This window comes from Dermacentor albipictus, chromosome 10, assembly GCF_038994185.2.
Source record: "Dermacentor albipictus isolate Rhodes 1998 colony chromosome 10, USDA_Dalb.pri_finalv2, whole genome shotgun sequence".
NCBI lineage: Eukaryota > Metazoa > Arthropoda > Arachnida > Ixodida > Ixodidae > Dermacentor > Dermacentor albipictus.
In genome coordinates this window covers 56,848,434-56,874,566 of record NC_091830.1, presented here as the reverse complement: position 1 = coordinate 56,874,566, position 26,133 = coordinate 56,848,434, and the positions used below count along the sequence as shown (strand labels likewise).

Genomic DNA, 26,133 nt, shown 5'->3' with positions numbered 1-26,133 from the left:
AGAATATCCTCAGTAGTTCCTAGTTCAGCCTATTAGGATGGTAGCTTGATTTCTCATCCTAGCTATGCGAGCCCTATAATGTTTCAGTGGGACCCAGTAAAAGTAGTTTGAAATGAGTTTGGAAATTTTATAACACTACGAGCTTTTCTACCGTTCGTTTTTTAACGTGCTAGAACTACTGCATTGTGGCCCAACAAATTTCCCGAGGTCCTGTGTGGGGAGAACCCTACATTACAAGTATATTTCCTAAAATCGACAGTAATCGAGTGACATGAAAGGCCAAAAGAAGTCTAACGACGTTCTGTAATTGAGGTTGGATGATGCAAGAAAGACACTTGTGTTTATTACCGCTGCCAAAAAGAAAAACTGTATGCACTGTTATATAAGTGAACATTTTCACAATCGTTTTTATGTGAGCAGCCTCATCCAGGGATACACAGAGTGCAAGTCAATTCACATATCTGTGGAGGAAACGAACGCAAGCATGAAATGTTAGAATGTAAGTTATTCCGAAATCATGACTGGAATACTATATTTATTCTATTCTAGTTCCATTTCTTAGTCTAGCTTTATCGGTGGTTCATGTGGCGCTCCGTATACGTTATTGCCAATTGGCCGGCCATGTGTAGTCGTTCATAATAAGAGAACACAATAGATCGTAAGGAATCTTTACGTTTAACAGACCAGGTGTTTTATTTATAAAGGAAATGCAATGCGACTACCTGCGCTGGCAATATTGTACAAGGAAACATGCAAATTTTTTTTAGTTTTGCGTGCTGCTGAGTGAGGTGTAAACAGAGCAATGAGTTCTCTACACACTGAAAAGGTAGTAGCATTTCCATCGAAATGCAAGATAAAGATGCTCGCCATGTTTTGCTATGGTGGCAATGCAGCACCTGAAATAGCTGTCGATTTAGCGTGTTGGTAAACGTTTATGTAACGAGCTTCTTTTTAAATCTCCGTTTTAGCAGGATTTTTCCGTCATAAATCTAGCACTTCTACGAAGGCAAGACGCAAGGCTGAACCTGGCAATAAGGAATTCCGAAAGCCGATTTTCGGTATGCCCAACCATACCAAACCAGCAAATATTGAAGCTAGGAGCTTAATGGAAATTATTTAGTGTTATAGATGAAGTAATTAAAAAAGTAAATTGCTGGGAGATGCAAGTGGAGAAAAATTGAGGAGCCACTGAACAGTGTTAAGTGTAGCACCAGCAAAGCTGTAAAACACCTCACAGGGTTAGACGAGGGAACCTGTACTTATTTTCATCATTTCGTATTGGTAGCGATGCTTGCTTTGTGATTCTTGAGATATACACTGATCGCCTTGGTTACTAGCTAAGACATATTCTCGACCAAAGGTAAATCTATGCACGAAAATTGTTGAGTTGCTGAGTGACATCGCTTAAAGTGACAGCACTTTAAATCAAACTCTTCTATTACAAATTGAGAGAACCATGTCTTGTCTGGTTTTTATATGTCTGCATTGAAATGTCCAATGATGCCTACAGGAGAAGCGTCATCACGGCTAATATATGCAAGGTGCGTCGTTATGAACTTCTCAATATCATTCATTCTTTGGTGTGCCTCGAGATATACACACAGTGAATACCACAAATACGCGTTTCTTTTGTACGGCACAGCCATTCCCACGGTCGGTGGCACTGTCCTCTTGTGAATAAAAGGTGTACGAATGTACATACATCTTGTGCCTTCCTTATATGGCAATGCCTCCTGCTCGTAAGTCTATGTGCTGTTCTTAAAGAATTTCAGCATTCCCATCCCCTTGCAACAATGCATATTGATTTATTTATTTTGCGAATATGATTTAATGTTATTATTATTAGGGTGGACTTGCCTCAATCTGCTTCACCTCAGTTGCGGATCGGCCCACATTTTCCCCATGTACTCGATAGATGCATCGAGGGGTAGAGGTATACAGCTTAGCTTTAAAAACAACTTGCCTCTTGTAAGAGCTAAGCCCACCACCATTTATTTACAAGCGCCTTCTAGCCGCTGCCGTCGCACAATTGGTATTCAATCACGCGCATAATGCTCCCGCTGGTGGCTAAATGCTTTTCTTTTAGGTTCATTTCGCTTTCCTTATCATTACCCACACTTAACTAAATTAGCAAATTACTTCCTCTATGCGTTCACTGGCTTTATTATCTGTTGGCTTTTTATGGATATGAGACATGGTTGTAGCACATGGGATTCCGTAAGTGTAAGCACAGCCATTCTATTCATAAAAGCGGAATCAGTAATCTTACATCATAACGCATCTCATAAGGTGTTTTTGAAAAGTCTGGGTACATTCTCTAAACTTCCATACCGCAATAAAAGATAAGAAAACCGGACACTTACCTGTTATCGGTTTCGGCAGCTGAAAACAGAAAAAAAGGACCAAAATTAATCTTCAAGAAATCTTTGCGAATGGCCATATAGGACGAACATCTTCCCAGCCTATGTTGATATATATGCTTTCGTACTCTTGGATGGTGCACTTGAAGCAGAGTTGGATATTTACAGGAAAGGATATTTATTTCTGATTCAATTTGTTCAAAATTTAATACTGGCCTATAGGCTTTTGTAGCACTCCTTTCTTCAGTGACAATTTAGACAAACCACGATATGCAAATAAAGCGAAAGGCAGCAAGCAAGGAAAGCAGCACCACCTTACTCCAAAAGTCTTACACCTCGTACACCAACTCTGTCCGAGAACTATCAAGCGTTTCTTTCTCTCAAGACAATCAGCCGCGACACTGGTGTAGAAAATACAGCACGTACATGATATAATGGCACGCCAACAGATTTAAACCGCATTCTTGGGCAATAACAGGAATCTAAAAGTGGAAATATGTTATGGGAAGGAGTTTTCTGCTCAATACTTGAACTGTACAAATATGCTGAGATGATAAATGGCCCCTTTCCGGGTTATAGCTGTCCTACATGTACGTACCCGTACTCGGGGAGTTGCACCATTTCAAAGCGCGACTTGTTTCGATATACGTCACTACAGTCATTTATCATGGCTCCTTGCAACGGTGGTATTTGGAAGATGCTTCATCCGACATCCCGGTACCTACAAAAGGCACTAAATTGTCAAAAATAGAGAATTATGGTATCGCAACAACCTCGTCTAACATAAACCGAAAGTGCGATTTCGCCTTCTTCGCCAGGTGATCGCAGATGAGCGCAAAAGACTACGTTGGTGTTAAGCCACATTGGGAGCAGCCGCTATTGAATACGCCGTACGTTTATAAATTACCAGATGGACGCGGTGTTAACGCGAGAATGTCACAGTTTTGCCCGAAAGGCGAATCAGCGAATTACGATAACAGCATCTTCATTCCCTACGCGAAGTATCGATGGAGGTTTTATTGGCACATAAACTTGCAAACATTTGTTACCTAAATTATTGGATGTCACTCGCGCATGAGGGCGAGCATGCATGCATCCGACTCGATGACCACGGAACTCACTGTCAAAGCACAGGTCTGAGGGAAAGCGGCAGCAGGAGCGAGCGTATTGCCCTTTGGGCTGCGTCTCTCTGCAACGCGAAGTCACAAGCGAGAACGCAACGCACAAGAGACCATCAGCCCTCGGCGTGTTCAGACTCTGTAGCCATCGAAGGTAGCTTTCAAGAGGAAAATCGGCGTGCTTCGTCCCCACCCTCCTTTCTAGCGTGCATGATATTGAGCCATTAGTCGCCTTACCGTCGCACGCTTCACTCGCTCCGACAGCATAGTGAGCGCGGTCTTGATGTTTTTACATTTGTCTTTTGCGGCATGCCGCTCCAACGGTGACACCGATGCCGACGATAAAGCCAAAAATTCACTTGAAGAATCCATAAAACTGCCATCTCACTAAAAAGTTACTGATGAGTACGGTGCTAACGAAAGCGCTTGTTTATAGCATGGATGGATTAGGTGCCTGACCTAGCGAGTACTATCACCAAAGAAGGGCTTTTTGCAGCGTATTGACCACCTACTTCCGCGGTACTTCCGCGGTCCTCGCAAAAATGTCCCATAATCAACCCTCGGTATGACTTCGCGTCAATGATCCGAGAAGAATATAACACGTACCCCAACGTCCAATTAAAACGCACAGTGTCTGTGGGTCAGTTTCGGCAGCAAGACGAGTATAAGGAGAGCACTCCAGCGGCGAAGACTGGGTTCCGTGGGGTTCCGGTTCTGGAGCTCGCGATTCGTACACAGGTGTCACAAAGTGTTTGGCATACACAACCGCAGCATCTAGAACATGGTAGCTGATCTGGGCTATACCTGATCGGCGCACTAAGCTGGCTAAGTGGACCCATGTCGTTGTCCGCCTCTATTATCGAGAGTCGCCTGTTGGTGAGCGGATTAGGTCGCGAAGTTGAAGAAAATAAGTGACCAGATTATTTCATATATATAAAAGTTAAAATTGACAACTCTCCATGAATATAGAGCGCATTTCATGTCGGAGCTCTTCACGTTTCCGATATCACTACATGTCTGAGCACACACCAGTCGGCACATACACTCTACGGTACAAAAGATCCGAAATTCAAGATATTTCTCTATAGGCAACTAGGACAGGTAATTCGATTATTCTGCCCCAAAAGATGAGAATGATCGAACTATTCCCAAAATCGCATCCATAGCATCTTGCGCACAATTTCGCCAAACTCCGCCTCCGATGTTGCGCGATTGCCCCCACATATGATGCAACTACGCGGGAAGTGTAAACTAAGTGTAAAGTGTAAGTGTAAGTGTAAAGCGAAGTTGGCCCTCAGCGGCAGTAAGCTCTTGGCAATGTGAGCAGCCTTGCCTTGGCGGTTGTTATTGTTTCCAAAGAATGCGGTTCTTGCTGTCACCTCTAAGGGTTATTTTTTGTTGACCCGACAATAGTCAGAACTTGGATCCGCGATCGTCTAGGTTGTCGCTCGTCAAGTAGTCGCACCTTGGTAGGCATCAAAAGAATTCCGAATGCACTTTTGAGACGTAACAGCCCCACCCAGACATGCTACTACGCGTTTTGACATGAGCGTGACAGGAGGAGGCTCTTGTTTTATTCCGCAGCACTGTTTTATTCTAGGCGCTTTGGCGCACGTAGGTAGGCAGGTAGGTAGGTTGCTGTCTCCCGCCATTTTAATAAAAAAACTAATGTATGATCGTTAGGAATCTAACCACGGCCGTCGAGCAGTGCATCCCGAAAGGCTAATCGTATCGTCATGGGAACACGCATACATCTCTCGTTCCAAAGACAGGGACCTCTTTGAAACATTGGACGCATGCTTCAAGTGCGAGTTTATCGTATCCTACGCGTATTCTCGTGAGAGTTCACGCTTATGGGCGCTGTTACACTTTCCCATATCGGGCCATCAGTGTAGGTTCCTCAGTACTTTACTTGTAGAAGCTAAAGCTTTGCAGAACCTGCGCTACGTTGTGTCAACTTCACGGTCGGCCAACGTTAACCATGGTTGGTGTTCTGTAACGATTTGCTTTGTAACCGGTTGGCAATCACGAACGGCATTAGCCGGCGATTTGTTGTCATCCCTGGTGGGCGTTACTGCCAGTTTCTTGTCACACAAGTTGTAAAGCAGCTGCAAAGCGAACCTTCCTATGCTGGGGGTGTCACCGGGAAGAATTGGTTCGCTCGAGGGTCGCATGTGGCCTTCAGCATGATCTCGATGGCTGTTAAGGCAACCATAGCCACCAGCAAGTCTTGCGCTGGCAGGCGTGGCGAGACAGAGACACCAATGGCAGCTCATTTATTTCTGTTGCTGGTGACCTTTGGCGGAAGACGAAGACGCTACGAATGGAGCAACACATTTGAGAGGTGCGAGGGAGAATGCCGAAAGCATTTTAGTCTCTCCAAAGAGAGTGAAATGCATCGGAGGCGAGCTGGAAGAATATCACAGACCAGAAATGTTTAGTAGTATGGAAATTGCGACAAAATTGCTGTTCGCGCTGCCTTTTTCCCCTTTTTTGCCATGAGGAGTTTTAAGCTGTGGGGACGAAGAACGGATCGGGTTGTCGCAACCGTCAATCAGTCAAATCATTACAGCCGTCAAAAGAGCCATCACAATTGAGGAAAGCGAAGAAGTTTGGGTGAGATTCTCCTAAACGACGCAGAAGAAAGCAGCACCCAAGGAACGCTTCCTTGGCCGCGGCAAGACCTTAAGTTGTGGAATGTCCTGCGAAACTCTCACTGCAATCACCCTCCCTATAAAGCTACGGCCCAGCGAAGCATAGTTTTGAGTCGTGGCCAACGCCCAAACAAATAGAACCAAGTCATTTGCGTATAGTATGGCACAAAACTTAGCGACAAAAATGTAACAATGCAATATAACATTACATCAGCAGTGGATGTCCACAGCGCAAGCTCACAGCGATTATTAAAAATTAAGCGTGCAAGCGTTTTATTTTGAAAGCGAAGCTTTTCTTTGAGAACATCGCAGAGATTTCACGGCCATGGAAGCTGCCTGGTGGTTCTGTCACCGAATAGACCAATTAATCACAGCGGAGAGGCCCGCGTCTCTGCCACTGGATTCCTCTTAGGAACACCAGATGGCTCTGCTCACCGCTCATCCGAAGCAGCGGTGGCAGTGCCCGTGCGCGGGAAAGACACAAGTAGCATATTCACCCTAAAGACGAAGCATCGATTGCGATTGCAAATTAGTGGACGGCTATACGAAGAAAATATAGCAGTTTGATTGAACGTGTAAACTTGTAAGCACTAGGAATACAAATAAATTACCAAGCATGGTGTCCCACGCGCACACACAAAGATAACACATCTCACTGGATGAATGCGGAAACACGCTGTCAAAACGTTGAACTGAGGAAGCGCGGCAGCAGCATCGAGCGAATTGACCTTCGTGATGCGTCTCGCACCAATGCGAGCTAAGCCACGAAAACAGAGCGTGCGGGGGACGCTGTCCCCGTCGCAGACGGCTTTCAATGTATAGTGGCCTGGAAGGTCGCAAGCGGCTCCTGGCGCTACCAGGAGAAAAGTGCCACCCCTTCCTCTCTGCACTACCCCAGATCGCGATGGAAGAGGTTCTCCCCTTTTGCCTCTATTGCGTGCGCGAGCTTGAGCTGTGATTGCCGGTTCACCCTCTCGGGCTTTCACTCACACATATAGCACTCGGCGTGTGGCGACGATTGTATCGCACTGGAACGTTATGCGGTACCTCATGGTGGTAGGTGAATTGGTAAAAGCATCGCACGCGTATGAATGTGCCCCGCTGACTCGGGCGACTGGTCTACCAATTATGTTACCCAGAACCTTTGCAACATGACTGTCTGGGAGTGCTGTTATATAGAAAAGAAATGAGTGAAATTCAAAGCAGGGAAAGTTCCACTGCAGAACTTTGCAATACACAGATGGTTCCATAAAAAATTACCGACGATTACGTTACTTCCTAATGCGAAATTTGAGCGCAGCAAATAAGCTGTTTCACCTTTTCGATAGATTGAGGCAAAGAAATCGAGCAACACAAGTATGCGCTATCACAGAATTTTTTTTAATTTTTCACACGTATTCCTTTAACAAAGACTCCACTAACAGTTCTTGACAGTCATGAAGGAAGCTTTGTGGTCGGAGAAATAGGCTGATATATGTTCGACTTGGTACACCAATGCTTGATTCTCAAAGACGAGATCTATACAAGTGCCTCGCGAGGTTGTCACAGCCGTGGGACGCGTTACGAGCGAGAGGAACGGGATGTTCTCCCGCATTCTCCCACAACCCGAGACTCGCAGGAAGAGGGGGGAGGTGGGCGGCGTGTACACCCAGCGGCAAACGATGGGGGCAGAAGCGCGCGCAGCAAGCGGACAACACGATAAAGGGAGGAGGGAAGAGATAGCAGCGACTAACTGATGCCGCCGACGCCGATAGTGAGTCAACCCCTATCCGCCACACAAGAACAGGGGGGGGGGACCCTTTCCTCCTATTTCTGCATGGCGGCGACGGTGTTCTATGCAGTCACGTTATCTTGAATCTCTAGCGGCGTCAGCGGCATCCAGCGGTATCAGTCGGTCGCTGCTAGCGCTGGGGGGATGAAAGGGGGCGGAGCTGGTTACGAGGCCGACGACGACGCGAAACCCAGGAACGGACGCCAAAGAGCTGCGCTCTAAAAAGTATTTGGTACGCACCTACAAATTATTGCTCAGAAGGTACATTTCTCTGTTTCTCCATCTGTAAAATTTTTAGTTAGCAGACCCGCAAGGAGCGAGACGTCGAAGTTGGTGCGGCAACCATAACCTTGCGAGCAGTCACAAGCAGCCCCATGAAAACAAGAAAGCGCTTTCCAATAACAAACTTCCTGTCATGCTTGCCTTGAAAGAACCTTTCGACGGGGCCCAGCTCCCGGGCTATGTGACGTGCGGTCCCCCCTACGAATGAATCGGGAGAGCCGTCAGGGTATGCACCCTGGTTAACCGCGGGAGGGCTTTCATCGAACACGAACTCGTGTTCCATGAAGAGTCGGACATAAACCACGCCCTGATCGACATCGTGCCGAGTAGTGGAAGTAGGAAGACCGGCCTCTTTGTGGTCAGCGTATATCGCTCCCCCTCGCAAAGGTACCGCACTCACACTTTCGACGCCCTTTTCCTGCGAAGCGATGGCCAAGGCCGCCCCCAGTCCCTTGCTGATAAGTGGAGACTTCTACGTCCCGCACACGCGATGCGGATACGGAGCCGACTCGCCGAAAGAGAAGAGGCTAGTCAGACTGAGGCATGAGCTCGGCCTGACTGTACTCAACGAACCGACGTCGCACACCAGGATCGGACACGGAGTGTGCCGCAACACATCCCCCAACCCTCTCCGTCTAGTCAGGCATGGGCATGGTCACTTGGTCGAACTCCTTCGAGGACATGGGGACTGACCACAAGATGTTGCGCGTGACCGTGGGAGAGGATGAAGGCGAGGAGGACGTCTGCCGAAAGACCAGAATCGTAGACTGGGACACATTCCGGAAAATAGAGAACGAGACAAGAAGGAGGGAGCGATCCAATGCATCAGAAAATGGTGCAGTGAATTGCTTGCGGACGTACAGAAAGCCACCGATAAATGGAATGGACGGACTGGTGACAAGAACCCCGTGAAATAGAGGCAGACAGATCCCGCGGAGCCGGGGACGACGGCTCTAACCAATCGTCCAGAGTGGACAGCTGGCTGGTACATCTCGTTGCGGCCAAGTAATCCATGCAGCAGAGAGCGAGTAGGCAATAACTCTATAGGAAGTTACGCAAGAAGATCACCGAAATCAGCCGGGAGATCGAGGCGCATTGCGCCCACCTGTGCGAGCTAGAATGGCAGGAGCTATGCGACATGATGAAGGGAACATGAGCACTGGATGCACCTGGGACTTTTTCAGGAACCTACTCAACCCGGCAAGCACTAGAACGGCGACCCTTACAGAGACTCATGCTGCGACACAAGTACAAGGATGACCCTAAGGCCAACGCGGAAGAGATCGTGCAGACGCGCCTCACTCGTCCGGAAGGGCAGAGTCACCCAGAGTACCGCGGGCTCCAAATGAGGAGCTGGACGTGGACTTCCACCTACAGGAAATTAGAACGATCCTCCAGCTACTGAAGACCAACTCGGCGCCCGGTACTGACAGGATCACCAACTATATGCTAGGGAACCTGAACCTCGACGTCTTCGAGAAGCTCTGCGAGTACATCAACGCATGCTGGAAGGAGAGCCAAATTCCGCAAGAGTATTAGGCCGTGGACGGTATACTGATACCAAAGCCGGGCAAACCGCTGGAGCTGCTAAACATGAGGCCGATTTCCCTGACGTCCTGCGTCGGGAAAGTAATGGAGCATGCCTGCCTTAACAGGGTGATGATGGTGCTCGAGAAGCAGGATGCCTTCGGCACCCGCATCATCGGATTCCGGAAAGGACTTTCGACGCAGGACGCCATGCTGCAGATCAAGGAACAGGTCGGGAACGCTCCGACCACGCACGTGCACGCCCTGCTCGGGCTAGACCTCAAGAGCGGCTTCGACAATGTGAAGCACGTCGCCACACTGGACAAGATTAGCGGACTCGATCTCGTGGCGAGGTTCCACCGATATGTCAGCAACTTCCTGAATGGGCGCAAGGCGACGGTCAAGATCGACAGGGCCCCGCCACGAACGGACCGAATGGTGGTTGCCGGAACGCCGCAGGGCTCCGTACTCCCTACCATGCTTTCCAACCTAGTCATGATCGGGCTGCCGGAGCGTCTTGACGCGATAGAGGGTATCAATCATACGATATACGCAGATGACGTGACGGTGTGGACCACAGAGAACACGAGTGTCGGCGAAATCCAAGACCGACTGCAGCGGGCTGTTTGGGAGGTGGAGCGGCACCTCGAGGACACAGGACTCGTCTGCTCACCCAATAGGTCGGAAATCCTGCTCCACAGGCCGCGCTATAAAGGAACGCTTCCGCAGGGCGTGCTGGACGCCCGTCGTTTGGGCGTCGGCGTCAAGACGAGGGAGGGGACCCGAATACCAACGGCGTCCAAGTTGCAATTGCTCGGCCTGTGGCTTGAAGAGAACGGCGCCAACCACGAGCTGGTTGCCCGACTGCCGAAGAAAGTGGCCGGTGCCACACACCTCGTGTGGCGGGTCGCGAACAAGAGGGAAGGAATGAAGGGACACAGCATTACGAGGCTAATACAAGTGTACGCGCTGAGCCATATAGTGTACGTCTCCGCGTGCGCCGACTGGAACAGGAGCGAGACCGACAAGCTGAACGTGGTGAAGCGCAGAGCGTTCAACACCGCCCTGAGAATACCCCAGTGCACGCCGACCTACAGGCTCCTCGAGCAGCCGTACAAAACATGCTCGAGGAGATCACCGAGGCGCAGAGGATCGCGCAGCTGGAGAGGCAGTCGAGCACCGAAACCGGAAGAATCATAGACATGCTCCGGATTCGATATCACGAGACGTGTGGACTGAACGAATCACTGCTACCGGGAGTCAGGGACACCATACAGACGGAAAACATGCCGAAGAATTTACCCCCAGTGTATGACGTGCAATGACGTATACGCAGGGCGGTAGCAATCCTCGAGAAGCATGGAAGAAGACAAGGCGTCCTCTTGGTCGATGCCGCAAGGTACCCGAGGCCAGTCGGTGACTCTGGTGGCGACGGGAGACGTCGACCACCATGGTGCTACAACGGAATGTGCGAGATGAACCGCAGTTACCAACACCCCCATCACTACTACTAATACTACGACAAAAACCTCAGCAGCAACAGTGGCAACATCGACACGGCCGGCGGACGGCGGCGGCGCCCGCATTCTTCATGGCAATCGTAGATACAAAGGGAAGGATCCGAGTGACGGCGTCAGCGAGGCTGCCATTGGCAGAAGCAGCTGAGGCGGTGGCCATAGCCCTCTAGGTACTCCACGGAGGTGCGGAGGATAGCCTGATCATCAGCGACTCCAAATAAGTGATTCGCAGCTAAACCAAAGGTTGGGTGTCCGCGGATGTGGCGCGCATGCTCATTGCTGAGCCGGCGACTTCAGGACCGGCACAACTACAAAAAAATCTTTCGAGTGGTTCCCCGCGAAAGTCGGGGAGCTTGGCAGTAACAACAACAACAGAAGCCGCAGCAACAATGACAATAACAATGCTAACTGCCGAAGACGCACCGACGCCCCTCCCACCAACCCCTACCACCTGCACCGCCTGTGGCCCGCGCTGCACTCGTCACCCGGTTGACCGTGGTGCGAGCCCGAACGGGCCGAGATGGCCCATGTGCTTTGGGAATGCCAACGCCACGAGGAAGAACGACCACGAGGAAGGGGAAAGACAACAGCTGGACCCTCTGAAGTGGGGCGCCTCGCTGAGAGATGGCAAGCCGCTCTCCTCAGTGAGGCACCTGAAGACCAGGAGTGGGCGGTCGAGTGGGTTATTGCCGTTTCCGAGGATCTCGGAAGAATATCCTCGGGTGATAGACCCCTGGCAGCCTAGCCCCGGGCACCAACATCAATAACCGTTGGATAAAAAAAGTTTATTCCTAACCTATACTAGCCGTGCGCCCAGCTCTTCTAATGCGCGTGACTGACCGACACTTCTTAATTGTATACAATATGTTCGAGATGCGCCTCGATAAGCAATGGTTCTTCTTCGTTACACATGCTACTGTGAGGAATACGAAAAAGCTGGCTTTCCCGAATGTTCAGCTATATTGATAACTTTTGTGTTCAGAAGTTTATTTATTTGTGTAACATTGCATGTATTTCGATAGAGCGGAGCCATTTTGCCTACGAATGAGCATGGTCTGGCATAGCCTTGTTCTCCAACTTAAAAAGCGGCTGTCAAAAGTGAGATCTCCTTTTGCTCTTGACGCAGCGATGCCACTAGAAAAGATTGTTTCGGGGAATGCATGCTGAGCCTTTTCCATAAGCTACTTAGTGATACTGGTCCTATGGTACCCCACGTAAATGGGACTCTCAAAACTCGCTGATGAGGCACGCTTCTGTAGCAAAACGCATGGCAAAATTATTGCGTAGAAAGTCAATGTCGCCTTCATTTTACCTAGAATATGCAGAAGAATTTGCGCAAATTGATATGATGAGAAGGTTGACGTTGGAATTAAGAAGAGATAAAATGTGTACACTTCTATTAGCAAAGCACAGAGAGAATAATTTAATGACTAGGGTGCATGAGTTTGTTTAACCCGGTCGGATCTGTGACAATTGGAGAAATGAATGGTAATAGGATTCTTAGCACTACTGTCGAAGCTAGGAGGACCAATTTCCTGCTGTTCTGAAAGTCATAACGAGACAAGCGTGCATAAGAATCTAGTTGAATGAAAATCAACTGAACCTGCATTCGAAAGTACCCAAATACAGACAGTGTGGTCTCTGGCGACTCCTACCAAATGCTTTCTGGAAGGCCTCGTCGAACGCGTGAATTTTGGCACTCGCAGTTAATTAATACTTGTCATGGAAGTTCAACAAGGCGGATTCTTCGACTAGTTGGTACGGTTTTCTTATAAGGGTAAAGCCTTTAGCGCAATCCAAGAACACAGGGACGTGACAGAGGCGCAGGACAGGGATATCCTGTGCGCTGTCCTGCGCCTCTGTCATGCCCCTGTCTTTCTGAATTGCGCTAACGGCCTTGCCATTACGAGTCCTCGTAGAACGCATTCTCTTTCAGGAGCACTTTTCACACCCTACTGAAGAGCATCTCGCATAAATAGGCGAGCACGTACCTGAAGACAAGGACATTGAACCAGAAGTTTTCGTGATCTGAGACTGGAAAGCAGACTCCTCTAGAAAAAAATGAAAATAAACTTGAGTGACAGAAAACTACCAAAATTTATAGTCACCAAAAAGTTGGTACGAAGTAGTCTGCCATAAAAGAAGAGTTCGTCACGATGCTTTGCCATCAAAAATTTTCATTATGCCCATTACAAAGAAATAGCTTACCCATTATCAGGCTGCACTAGAGTATTCTTGGCACACAGTGGATGCTGGAACCTTGTGGGGCGGTTAAAACGGTTGCTACTGGATGACCGTAGGGTCCCCGGTGCTCGAAGTCAGCACGAGCTGAAAATAAACTTTAACTAGAGTCTCTACAATGTCACTACTACGCTTGGCTGCCCGTGCATTCTCAGAGCAAGAATCGAAGTGACGTGTCCATTAAGATTTCTAAATTTTATGTAGTGTGAACGGACAAAACGCAAATATGAAGCTAACGCAAACTAGTAGAATACGAACAGAAAAAGAAAAAGCGATTTCAGAAAAAGCGATTTCAGCCATAGAAAAGAATTTGCAACCAGTCAAACTCAAGCCTTCGGTAGTTAAGCAACGTGCGGTTGACCTCTTCTCAAGACATATTCTTGATAGGCTTGTTTGTAATGTCAAGAAAGCTAAATCCCTCACATTAGAACTGTTTTTCTCGGCCAAGACCCATAAACAAGAAATTCCTTTTCGTGCTATAATGTCAGAGAAAGGGACGTGGAAGGTCTGTGTCGCTAGTTACCTACAGAACTGCCTAGCATCACTAATTTTTTCAGATCCCTTTTGCCTACGTAATTCTCAGGCGCTAGTTCACTATTTAAGAGAGGAGAATCCGGGTGATTGTACAGCTTTTAGTATGGATATCGAAGACTTGTATTATTCCTTGCCGCATGACGGGTTGCTAAATTCCGTAAATGAGTGCATTAAAGAACAAGTGCAAGAGTCGGCTTTTATTGACAGATGCGGTGTTTCCACGGGAGCTTTTCTAGAAATTCTTTCAATGTACTTGAAGTCGACGCTGATTGGGTGGAGAGATGGCGTTTTTCTGCAGAAATCAGGCATTTGCATCGGCTCAAAGGTTGCCCCTATTCTTAGCAACATTTATCTGAGTAAGGTTGACAACTGCTTAGAGAAAGCCTTAGGTGACAGCGTTATCAAGATATTTCGTTACCTTGATGATTACCTGATTTTCTGCAATAGGGAAGAATTAGACTCGGCTGCTACCTCAGTAAGTGAGCAATTTAAACTTTATGGGGGAGGATTAAAGTTTACCAAGGAATTACCTCAGCGACGCGTAATTCAGTTTCTTGACATTTCCTTGATCTTCGAACAAAATCATGTTTGTTGGCAGTATTCCCCAAGATCTTCGAAGCCGTTGCTAAACTTTCAATCCATGCATTCTAAATTAGTAAAAAACGGAATCGCCATGTCGTGCCTTAAGTCTTCCCTCACAAGATCCTGCACGCACAAAATGAGCGCCAGTTTTAATGCGCAGGTCCGGCGCCTATTAGAAGCAGGTTATCCTAATGTAGCGGTGGCCACTGTAGCTGAGCGCCTAAAGAAGTCGGTTTCCAGGGGGACGGACGTAATCACAGAAAGCAGTAATCGCAAAAAAAGAGTAGTGGCTATACCGTATATTCATTCAGTGTCGCACAGGCTTAAAAAAGTTGCTAGTAGATATGATGTTAATGTTGCTTTCACTGCTCCCAATAAGCTAGGTAAGATATGCGCTGCCGTACAGAATAAAAAGGAGCGGGTTAGAGGTAAAAAACGAACAGATATTTGTGCAGTGAAGCACAATAAGAACAACAGTTTTACAGAATGTCGTATGGGTGTGGTATATCAAATTCCCCTTAGCTGTGGCCAGTTCTACGTAGGGCAAACGGGACGGTGTATCAATCAGAGGCTAATGGAGCATAAAAGGTTGTTAACTGGTGGATCGCCTTCTAATCTTTCGCTACATTGCCGAGATTGTAACTGCAAGCCAAAGTTAGATGAATGCGCGATACTGTACAGGCATAAGAATGAAGATGCGCGTCTTATGGTAGAGGCATGGCATATCTATAATGGTGGAAGTGCATGCGTGAGTCAGCCTTCGATTACTTTACATAAGGAAGAGATTGTCTTAACAGTTATCTCTCACGTAGACCAGCACGTGTACCCGATTGACACGTGGTGTTACCATTCCTGAGCATGCGCAGATGAGTTTTGTGTCTTCTTTCATTTTTCGCCGCTGTGCTCCCTTCAGTTGATAGTCGGCGTTCGTGTTGTCCACTTCTCTACTCTTGTGTCCTGTCTGCACGCCTCACTTCTAGTTTGCATAATGAATACGAACGTGTAGCATTGCGCGTGAAAACATAGAGAAAAGAAGGAACACTGCTGCATACACAAAGCGTAAACTGTCAACAGGTCAACAGAGTATTGCCGAGAAGAACGTGGCAATATCTATACATTCCCACAGGCAACGCTGCGCACGATGACATGGGCAGAACCACAGCGAAACAACGTCAGCAGGCACCGTGCCGTAACATTCAGATACACTATTTCTTTATCTAATATGGCAACATGAGCCATGTTAACCAATTTTTATTATAACGTTGTTAGGCAGTGGACCTCAATAATGAGGCGTGGCCTTCAATATTAGACTTCACAATAACCATGCACTTCACAAACTTCCGTCAGTAGCTGCAGTGATCACAATGAAGTGCCGGCCACCTTCTCATATTTTTATTTACGTTGTTAGCCTACTCGCGAAGCCGGTCGTTGTTGCAACAGCCCGTTTGTCCGACATAAAAAGGTTACACGTTAGAGCTTCAGCTTTCGTGTAAGCCTTTTCGAAGCCTTCATTATATTTTGCAAATTTAATTTTGGTGTTTCCTGACACACGTTTTTTTTTCACTTTACCTCAGGCTTAGCCATTCTGGAAATTTCTCCAAGTTTTTTCAGTGCGCAAAACGCGACCCTAATGTTGCAAGAGTATACTTCCAGAAGGATGCCAAATGACTAACTCTGAGAAAAAGAAAAGAAACCATATGTCATGAAACACCAAACCAAATTTGTGAAATGTAAAGAAGGCTTAGCATGTCAGATACCTCTAAGCTGTAACCGTTTTTATGTGGAAGAAAGGGGCCGTTCAAGGAGGTGTGCAACCATATAACAATTCGGAAAGCCAACCATTTCCAGGCGCTCGCATAGTTGAACAGAATTACGCTTTCCTTTGAGAAAGCTTCATTCCGACTGTTGAGGTGATGTCAAGCCAAGGGTTCGAGCCTTCATATGAATGCAGTTTCTGCTGCATCACTTTCTGCAGTGTTTCTTATTGCCGCCTGCTTTTTGGGCATATTTGACGGTGGTGCCAGGACACACTCAAAATGAACAGATGATTCGGCACCATAGGACGGGCATTTCGGGATCATTGAGGCTATGGAAACGCAAAAGCGAGACAAAAGACCGTCTCATATGTGAGCTGTGGGATAGTGGCACCAGGTATATACAAGCCCCGCTTAAATCAAGATGTCGGGCCCCCTTAACGTTGCAGCTACTCAACTGTCTTATTGCAGTTAGCATTGTTTTCTACTTCGAGTGGTTTAACGCAGTCTATCTGTACATCTATCTATCTAGAATCTTACGCTAACACAGTGGTTCAAGTTGTCTGCCTGCTTTGACCTCAAGGTGGATGTTGTTGGCCGCGATGCCGTCATTCTCGTTACATCACCGTCTTTCGAACTTCATGGTCTGATTCTCGACAAGCAGTCATCGTCACGCCTTCTACGTCGGGCCAGTAGCTCAAGTTGTGAGATTCGCTGGGCGAATAGGCGTGGGATCCTAGTTGTCTCGTCATCATTGCAATTTTATTGTAGTCATTCAAGCTTTGTTATCTGACACTGACCATGCCACCGTCATGTTCGACATACAGTGGTCATAGATTCGTACTCTCGTTGGAATGCCATCATGGTCCTTCTACAACAGTCTTTCGAACGTTGTCATCACTCTCCCTATGCCATCGCCATCACGCCATTATCGTTATGAAGTCATCATCACGCTCCTTTTTTTCCATGTTCATCACATCTGTAATGTCATCTCATGGCCATTATATTGTTTTCATTGGGCCTTCTTGTCATCACCCGTCCAGCAGCGTAGATGCTGTGATTTCTACCTGTGCGGCAATATTTTCTTTGATCAGGTCATCTGAACCTCTATACTCTGCGGATGGCGCTCCCTGTCGATACCAAAAAACGGGGACATAAAAGCGCTCGCACCGACAGCTACAAGCTAAACATCCCAGCGCTCTTTATGGGGTAGTGTCGCGTTTCAGGTGTAATCAATCACAAAAACCAATGTGGTCATACAATAGTGCCGAATTTTCGGGCAGTGCCTAAAGCCTAAAGTGAAATTTTGCTTGCTGATAAAAATCGGCTTCATTATTTAAGTGTTGTTTTAGTTTCACAGGGAAAAATATCACAATTTTGGTCATTAGGTGACAGAATCATAAAGTTTAACACTGAAAAACATATGTTACCTAAGGACCCAGGTAAAGCAAAATTGTTTTATACCTGCGAGTAACAGAAGGTGCTGGTCCCATGTGGATGACATATTTCTCTTTAATGAAATTTCTGCCAGTTTGCACAAGTTCTCAGAACTGCTTCAACATAGGCTGAACGTATTGCTCTTTATATTAGTGTAGGGCAAATAGGACATAGAATGTTTTCCAGAATTCTCACATAATTAGAAAATAGGCAGTGTTCTTCACACAAAATATCCACATGAATATAAAGGGATACCATTAAACAAATACGGCATCCTTCCACACCTCCTGTAAGACATCCTATTAGGAGCACATATGCCCCACAACCCATATAGAATGTAAAACAAAACGGCCTCCCACGTATAACAAGCACGTTCGCATGTATCACATGGGGCGTTTCCCACTAAATAAAATACAAATGTGCTATAATATATGTGATGTATATATCCTGTATGATTAGGTATACTGGTCTTCATGATAGTGGCAACTGTCAGAAGACAGCGCATGAGACAGGACTGGGACAGGCCTTGGTCCCGTAGTGTACCTAAATACGCTCATGATCACTCTGATGAGGAGTTTTTATACAAGATGATAATTTGTCATGCATGGTGTCCCAGCGAACTTTAGTGAAGGTTTAAGAACGTCTGAACTACACAAAGATGACGCAGTCAAAATTGTGTTGTTCGTGTGGAGCAAGGTACACTTTTTATTACGCGCAATTGCCTAATTAGGTAGCAACTTTGAGCTATGCATCGTAGGTGATAAATTTACTGCAAGACTGCAAATTTGAAAGCTTTATGATACTCAAGAAAACAGCATATTCCGCAACCTAAAATTCCGTACTTGTCACGCAATTGTCATTATGCGTCGCACAATATAGTTCTCGAATCGTGCTACCTTATTGGCTATGGCGACGTGCTGCTAAGCACAAGGTCGCAGGTTTCCTCGCAACAGCCAGCTGTGACGGCGTTTCGAGGGGAGCAGGATCTAAAAAAAACACTCCTGTACTCAGATAGAGGGGCACGTTCAAAAAACCGAGAAGGTAAAAAATATACCGGAGTCTTTCACGGCATGCCTGATATTCAGGATCGTGATTTCGGCACGTAAAACCAGAGAAATTAGTTTTAAGCATCATACATCGACTTAGTGCTCGTGAGATCGCTGAGTTGACGTTCTTTGGGTTTGATTTCGTAAGCGTTGGTTAGGTGTTTGCATTTCCGCATAGCATCTGACCGACATAGCGAAGGCTAACTCGCAAACGCGTCCCATGTATTCTTCCTGCTTAACTTTTTATAACGCAACGTGTGACACGCCTACGAATTTCGGAGCAGCAAATGGTCATGTTCCGCAAGTATATGTTTTAATTAACTGAGGCACGGTATTGCATTTGATGCACCAGCTATACTATACACGCTTAAACTATTATTTATACTTTAGCACGAATACGATGATATATTCCTGCAGCAGATGGCAAAATAATTTGCATTATCTGCGGCTTGAGCTGCCATGTTTTGTCTCACAACGACGATGCCTGAAACTAGGTTACAATAACAGCTCTTGTGCACAGTCACTTGGCGTTCATGTTTCACCTTTAATTAGTGTTCGCTTCTTCGGATTGAAAGAAAGACGTTGTGCTTGAGCATCTTGGTCCCACGCAAGGCGACGACGCCATGACCACTATATGATGGCGTTAGAATAAAATGACGGCGTGAAGACTAGCGCACGCAATAGGAGGCACTACTCATCGCACCACTTCATGTCAAGCAATTATTGTGCGATGACCTTGCTTTAACGTGCACAGTTTTACGTAGACCTCCATGACAAATAGTGCCAGATAAAGCGCCGAATATTGAAGATCGCGAGCTGTGGAACTCAGCTTAGGCGAACCATTTATTCGTATCGGTGAAGAACGCTGCTAGTAATTACATACCATGAGCGAATACAGAGCAAACGGCGAAGGTGGACAGAGTCACACGGTGAAAGACCTAGCTCATAAGTCTTATGCTCGAGCCTGCTGGGACCACGCATGGCGACAGCAGGAAGACATAGCCGTTACAACGCTAAAATTAAATCGATTGGACGACCACGACAACGTTACAGCAGTAGAATGGAGACTTAATGAGAGCAGCATTCCGGGCAAGTTGGTAATCCATTGCTTAAAAGTTATTGCGCGACATAAAAAACGACACGGACGCTTGGTGTGTCGTCTTCTTTCACGTCCGTGTCGTTTTTTTATGTCGCGCAATAACTTTTAAAGAATGGAGACGTTACAAAGACGATGACATGAAGGCAGTTGCGTGATGAAGCGGGAATTACCATTATGGAAGGAAGACAACCGCATTACGAACACAACATCACCACGAATAACTAACGATGCCTGATGACAAGAACGCAATAACGATAATTGAATGATAAAGGCGGGCTCAAGTCAATGGCAGGACAACTATAGAAAGGAATTGGCAAATGATGGCCATGGAAAGACGACGACGGCTTAAATACAACTGGAGGGCAATGATGACGACAAAATGACGGGATGGTATGACGACAACCAGATGGCTTAACTGAAATTACTAATATGGAAGGAAGACAACGGCATAATGAAGACAATATTTCCACGAGTGTGAGCCGATGAGCAGTGACACCAACGCAACAACAACAAAATGGAATGATAAAGGCGGTATGACGTCAATAGCATGACGACTATAGAAAGACAATTCGAAATAATCGCGACGGAATCACGATGATGGCAAGACAACAATGAGAGTGCAATTGTATGGCGACGACGGTAAGAGGACAACCGGATGACGAAACTTGAATGACGGCGATGGAACACTGGCCTCGGCGTCACGATGGGAAGAACACGAGTTCACGCCGAGGAATGTACGACGATGACGCAATGACAAGGATGGCCTGACACCGGCTGCACGATCATGGTGGTTTGAACCAAGGATTGTTCAAACTCCTGGCTTTGCTTCGAGTTCTTGATGGTACCACTTCACCCTGCCATCTGCTAGTCACCTGAGTAGCTTAGATCGTACAGCTGCTTCCGCGGATAGGCGGTCTTCTCGGGTTTGAATCCCTGACCAGGAAAAATTTTCCTTCAAAAGCGGGGCTTTTCTTTCGGGGAAGCCGTATAGGTTTCTTTTGTGACAATTGCTACAATTGGTGGATGTCTCATTTGCCTTTTATTTAATGTAAAGGATGGTTATGAGGAAGCTTTAGCTCGGGGGTTGTGATATAGATATATGGAGACAGAGAAATCATTTTTATTTGGCAACCATTGCACCGGCTTTGATGACGGTTGTCGCATATAAATAAAATCTTAAAACTTCGTGAGGCTTGGAAGGAAATGTTGATTTAGACGGGCAAGCGTTTTACAAAACTGTTGAAATTTCAAACTTTCCGGGGAAGCAAGTCTGTCACTAAAGAATGAAAAATGATATCTCAATCTTGAGAACAGCATTTAATAGTACATCAAAAAACAAGAATATGTATGTAGTATACATGGCTCTCAAATAAACACTAAGGTAGGAGTACGAGTTTCGCAAAACCATTGTAAACGCTGTGTGAGATATACGTTATAAATTGACGTATCAAGCTTTCCTGGCCCATGTGGTCTAATGGATGCAGCTGATAGCACTACGATATGTGATTTCGGTGCAGATGTTAGGGATTTGTTAACTTTGTGCTTCTTTTTTCATACCTGACCGATTATTGGCAATTTCTGTAAAAATGTACAGCCTAAATAAAGCTTCTGCTTGCCACAGTTACTACGAATTATATTTCTATCTAAAATGCATCCAGGCTTATACGATTTCGTCTAAAAGATATCCTACAAAAGCAATTCTGTGTTTTCAATGTATTCGAATCGGCGGCATTGAACTTGGCTTCGGCCGAACGCTTCCTCTTAACTTTGCGCGATAACGTTGGTATGATTATGATGTAATGACGTCAACAGAATGAATATGATCGCGTGACGACTGTGTTATGAGGACGGCGAAATAAGTGCGCGAGTATGGTATGAGAATAAAGACCTCATAACACTGACGATGGCATGAAACCAAGGATTGATCCAATGAAATGAAAGTGATGAAATGACAATGACGACAAGTGGACGTTGTAGCTTACGCCCACGCTTTCATAAATCACCTGCAACCCTTGACCGTCTCGGTTTGCCCTAGACTTAAATACTTATTCATATGATGTAGCAAATATTTGCTAAATTGAGATGACAGTTTGCGATAAGCCCGATACGGGAGAATGGTCCAAGAAAGCAGCTTCTTTATATATATCCACATATATATCCATTGAAACACCCACGAACCCAGCTGCACTCAAGGGCCAGCAAATCTATGGAAAGGGGGCAAAGACAGCTTAGTTTTTAATAAAGTAGTCAGACAGATATCCTACGCAGGGACAAGCCGCCTTTTCTTTAACTTCCTCCCGATAGAGCCGCAACTGTTCTCTTAGCCGTTAAGCTTCTGTGCCCGCTGATTCGGCGCCATAAACAAAAGCCGCTGTAGATGCTCCAAGAAAAATTTTACCTGGTGTATATGTCGGAACAAGAGCGTGAACCGCAGGAGAAGGACTCGGTACGGCAGGGTTCAAAGTCCGCCGGGAAGTGGTCGTCAGCCCCGATGAAGCGCAAAATGGCGACGAGCAAAGAGATGAGCGCGCTCAGGAGAAGCGGTACATAATATGATGACGATGATATTCTTAGCAAATGTGGCGCATACCCACTCTGGGGGGACGGGCCAAAAAACAGACGTCAGAAAGACAGCTAATAGGAAAGAACCCTAAATTAGATGCGTGAAAGCTTTAAAACATGGGAGCAAGGAAGCCTCGGAAAAGCCAGACTGATATGAGCAGAATGAGAGGGAGAGAAAAGCATGAAGCGATTATTTCAAAATTATGGTAGGAGACTTATCGGTAAAATATTTGCCATATATGTAAAGAGAGGGAAGCTTTCAATGAGAATTGCGTATATAAAAGGAAGAGAAGTGAAACTACACAACTTCTTATCTGCATTTGGTTCATTTGCCCGAGATAATAAATCGAAGACGGAAAGCTGCGTTCATGCAACTGGTACACTGACTGCGAAATTTGTAAAATTCGTCGCCTTCAGTTATGCTATGTCCGGCTGACTTTTAAAACAAGATCAATCGCATCAGGTTAGACGCAGCCCCATCACGAAGTGGAAATTATCAGAGGGGTCATGTGGAAAGCAGACTACGGCATTTTGGTAATGAAGACGACGATGACGACGATGAACTCCTATCAGGGCTCTAACCCGCTAAGAAGGATACGCAATCAATCGGGCCGCAGTAGAGAGGTAAAGAAACTTATTTGAATATCAGAAAGGCAGAGTGAAGGAGGAGGAGGAATAAACTTTTATTGTACAACCAGCATTTTATGATGGCCGGGCCTAAGCCTCCCATGAAGGGACGTCGAGGGCTTGCCTCGCCACCGCTTCGCGGGCGTGCTGGGTTTGGTCCTCGACGTCCTCGACCTACTCGACGATCAAACCCAGGTTTGATCGTCCAGGACGCAGCTCCGCAGAGCCTCATGAAACCTCGACGAGAGTCCTGGTGTTTCTATGCGTGTACTGTGCTGGACAATCCCACTGCATATGTGGAACAGTAGTCGGGTGAATGCCACAGCACCGGCAGTTGGGGTTATTGTAGACGTCTGGAAATATAAGGTGGAGGCGGGCGGGTGAAGGGTACGTGTTGGTTTGTGGAAGATGCAGGGTGGTAGCCTGCGCCCGGCTGAACTTGGGGTGAGGCGGTGGGGAAGGTTCGGAGACTGAGGTAAAAGTCCTTAACGAGATGGTTATGTCTTGTCAGATTGCCCTGGGGTCCAGCTCATCTCCAGTGACTCCGGCGCGGTTGAGCCGTGTTATATTCAGGGTGCATGTTTCTAGGGAGAGGGTTGTCGGTCGGGATCGGTTGATTGGGGCCCTGTTGCTGATGGTAGGTGAAGCGAAGCGTAGATAGACTAAAACGTTCCATTTCAGTAAGGGCGAACCGTTCAAGCTGACATCGTTGTTGGGCTTCAATGAGTTCAGAAAATTTGTTGTGAACTCCCAGTTGGTTGAAGAGCTGAGTGCTGGTGCAATGCGAGAGGCCAATTGCTTGCTTGTAGACCCCTCGTATGAGGGGGTTGAGCTTGTTTTGCTCAGCCCGGTACCGGTTGAGGTACGCAGCAACGTAGGTAATATGACATAAGACAAAGGATCGGACGAGGCGGAGAAGGCTTTCTTCTTTGAGTCGCCCTCGTCGGTTAGAGATGCGTTAAAGAAGTCGTTGGGTGATTCGAGATTGGGCACTGATCTTGTTAAGAGCGAAGGCGTTGGAGCCGTTGGTAGAGATGGTGAGACCGAGGACCCGTATACTGGGGACGTGTGGGATAGGACTGCTATCTTCACAGGGTCGGTGATCAGATTGGTGTTTGGGAGGGCGACCCCACTGAATGGGCTTGTAGAGCAGAGGCTCCTATTTAGCTGGCGAACAGCGCAGTCCAGTCCCTTGGAGATAGGCTAGACTAGAGAGAGAGAGAGAGAGAGAGAGAATGAAGAGGAAAGGCAGGGAGGTTAACCAGATATGAGTCTCCGGTTTGCTACCCTACACTGGGGATGGGGGATAGGGGTTAGAAAGATGACAGAGAGGAAAACGCTAAAAAAAGAGAAAAAAAACACGCACACATGGAGGCACGCACACAAAAGGCGTTCCAGTTAAAGCCGTTCACTAAGGCCGGTAGATCGCAAAAAGCGCAATAGCGCTTGCACGGCCTTCTTCTGTGACGGTAGGTCCTTTCGATGTTGTAGAATTCTTTTTTCAGTTAGCGCTTGGTCGTCCAGTTTGTCAAGTTCGTGGCGAAGGCATGCCCTCTGTGTACTGTACTGCGGGCAGGCACACAGAATATGGCCAATTGATTCTTCATCGCCGCAGTGGTCACAGGCTGTGGAGCCATGATCTACTCATGGGTTGCAAGCACCGGACTCAGAGCGTCCAGTACTTGAAGCGCACTTCTGGCAGACGGTGTGTGCATGTTGCTTAGCAGCACGCGAATGGCATTCATTAAAGGCCTAATAAGTGCAATCACTTGCTCATCGGTTTTCCGCGACTCCTCGGATACAGCACCTTGCTGCACTGGGGGCGGCTTCTGCTGCGGCTCCTCTGGCGGTCGTGTACGTGGAAGTGGCGGCCATTCCTTTGTGGAGAGAGATCTGGCAGTTTTCTCCCTTCCAACATCGGTGTTCGAAGGGCTGGAAACTTTCGCTGGTGATGCTGCTTGACGAGTTGACTGTTCCTGAAAACTTGATGTTTACCGTCGTGAAGACCTTCGACGGTGACGTCGTCTTCGCCGTACTTTCACAGCAGCCTCTTTGTGGGTAGAGTTGTCTCTCACCATTTGTTTAAGAATGGTGATCTCTTTCTTGATCTGGGGACAGTCTTTGGAGGAGGCGCAGTGATCACCCTGACAGTTAGGACACTTCAACTTGATTGCGCTGCAGTTGTCTTCTGAGTGGGGTTCGGCACATCGAGGGCACACGGCCGAATTTCTGCAGACACCCTTCACATGGCCAATCTTCTGACAATTGAAGCATTGCATTGGTCTTGGAATAAATGGCCGAACCTGATGGCGAAAGTGGCCGACCTTCACGTAGGGTGGAAGGCAGTCGCCTTTGAACGTTAGTCTCACACAACGTGTGTTGCCGAGGCGACAAACATGCACAATGACGTTGCGTTCACTTGCTGGTTTTATAAGAACTGGGAGGTCAGCATTAGGAATTTCATTGTCAATGTCATAGATGACTCCTGTTATTGTGGCACCATTCGTTGGCATGATGGATCGGACCTTGATGTTTCCCAGCTGCGTTACATGTTGTAGTATGGTCAGCGCGCTCGGGTTCATCACATCAATTGCCAGGATGTTTCGCCTAGTGTTTATCCTGACATCCTTAATCTCGTTTGGCACAGTGTTTTCCAGGTACACAGAGAGTGCTTGCCTGTTGAGGACGCGCAGGTTGTCGGTAGCGTTCTGTGGCACAAACAGGATGGAGTGAGGCCATCGTTGAGGTGCTGTTTTCACAGTGTTCGAGCTGGACGCCGAAGATGAGTTGATAATTCTTCGTTTGGCCTTGCGGTACTGGACAAGTCGAAAGCTGTCTTCCGAGGACTCGTCGCCTGATGCGGAGTACAGCTCTGTGTCCTCGCTACCACTCGATGTATTTCCTCGCTTCCTCGAACCGATGTCCGCGGGTGAACGGGAACCGGGAGGATCCTCGGGGTGTTGCACATCCATCACCGCGATGGAGGGGGCGGTAGACCCCACAGGTGCAGTGAGAAGTCCAG

At 47.1% G+C, this 26,133-nt stretch overlaps 1 protein-coding gene across 3 annotated transcripts in view; it reads right to left on the bottom strand.

Annotated features, from left to right (window-relative positions):
• LOC139050495 (uncharacterized) overlaps window positions 1-22,478 on the bottom strand; it is a 167,028-nt gene extending 144,550 nt beyond the window's left edge. For all 3 annotated transcript variants that reach the window (XM_070526939.1, XM_070526940.1, XM_070526941.1), the window contains exons 1-4: window positions 22,321-22,478; window positions 13,438-13,557; window positions 13,221-13,280; window positions 2,364-2,382 (exon numbers count right to left, since the gene is read on the bottom strand). In XM_070526939.1, the coding sequence (XP_070383040.1) occupies window positions 2,364-2,382; window positions 13,221-13,280; window positions 13,438-13,441 (83 nt within the window). In that variant the 5' untranslated portion in view covers window positions 13,442-13,557; window positions 22,321-22,478. The remainder of the gene's footprint in view (window positions 1-2,363; window positions 2,383-13,220; window positions 13,281-13,437; window positions 13,558-22,320) is intronic.
• Window positions 22,479-26,133: the final 3,655 nt, after the last annotated feature.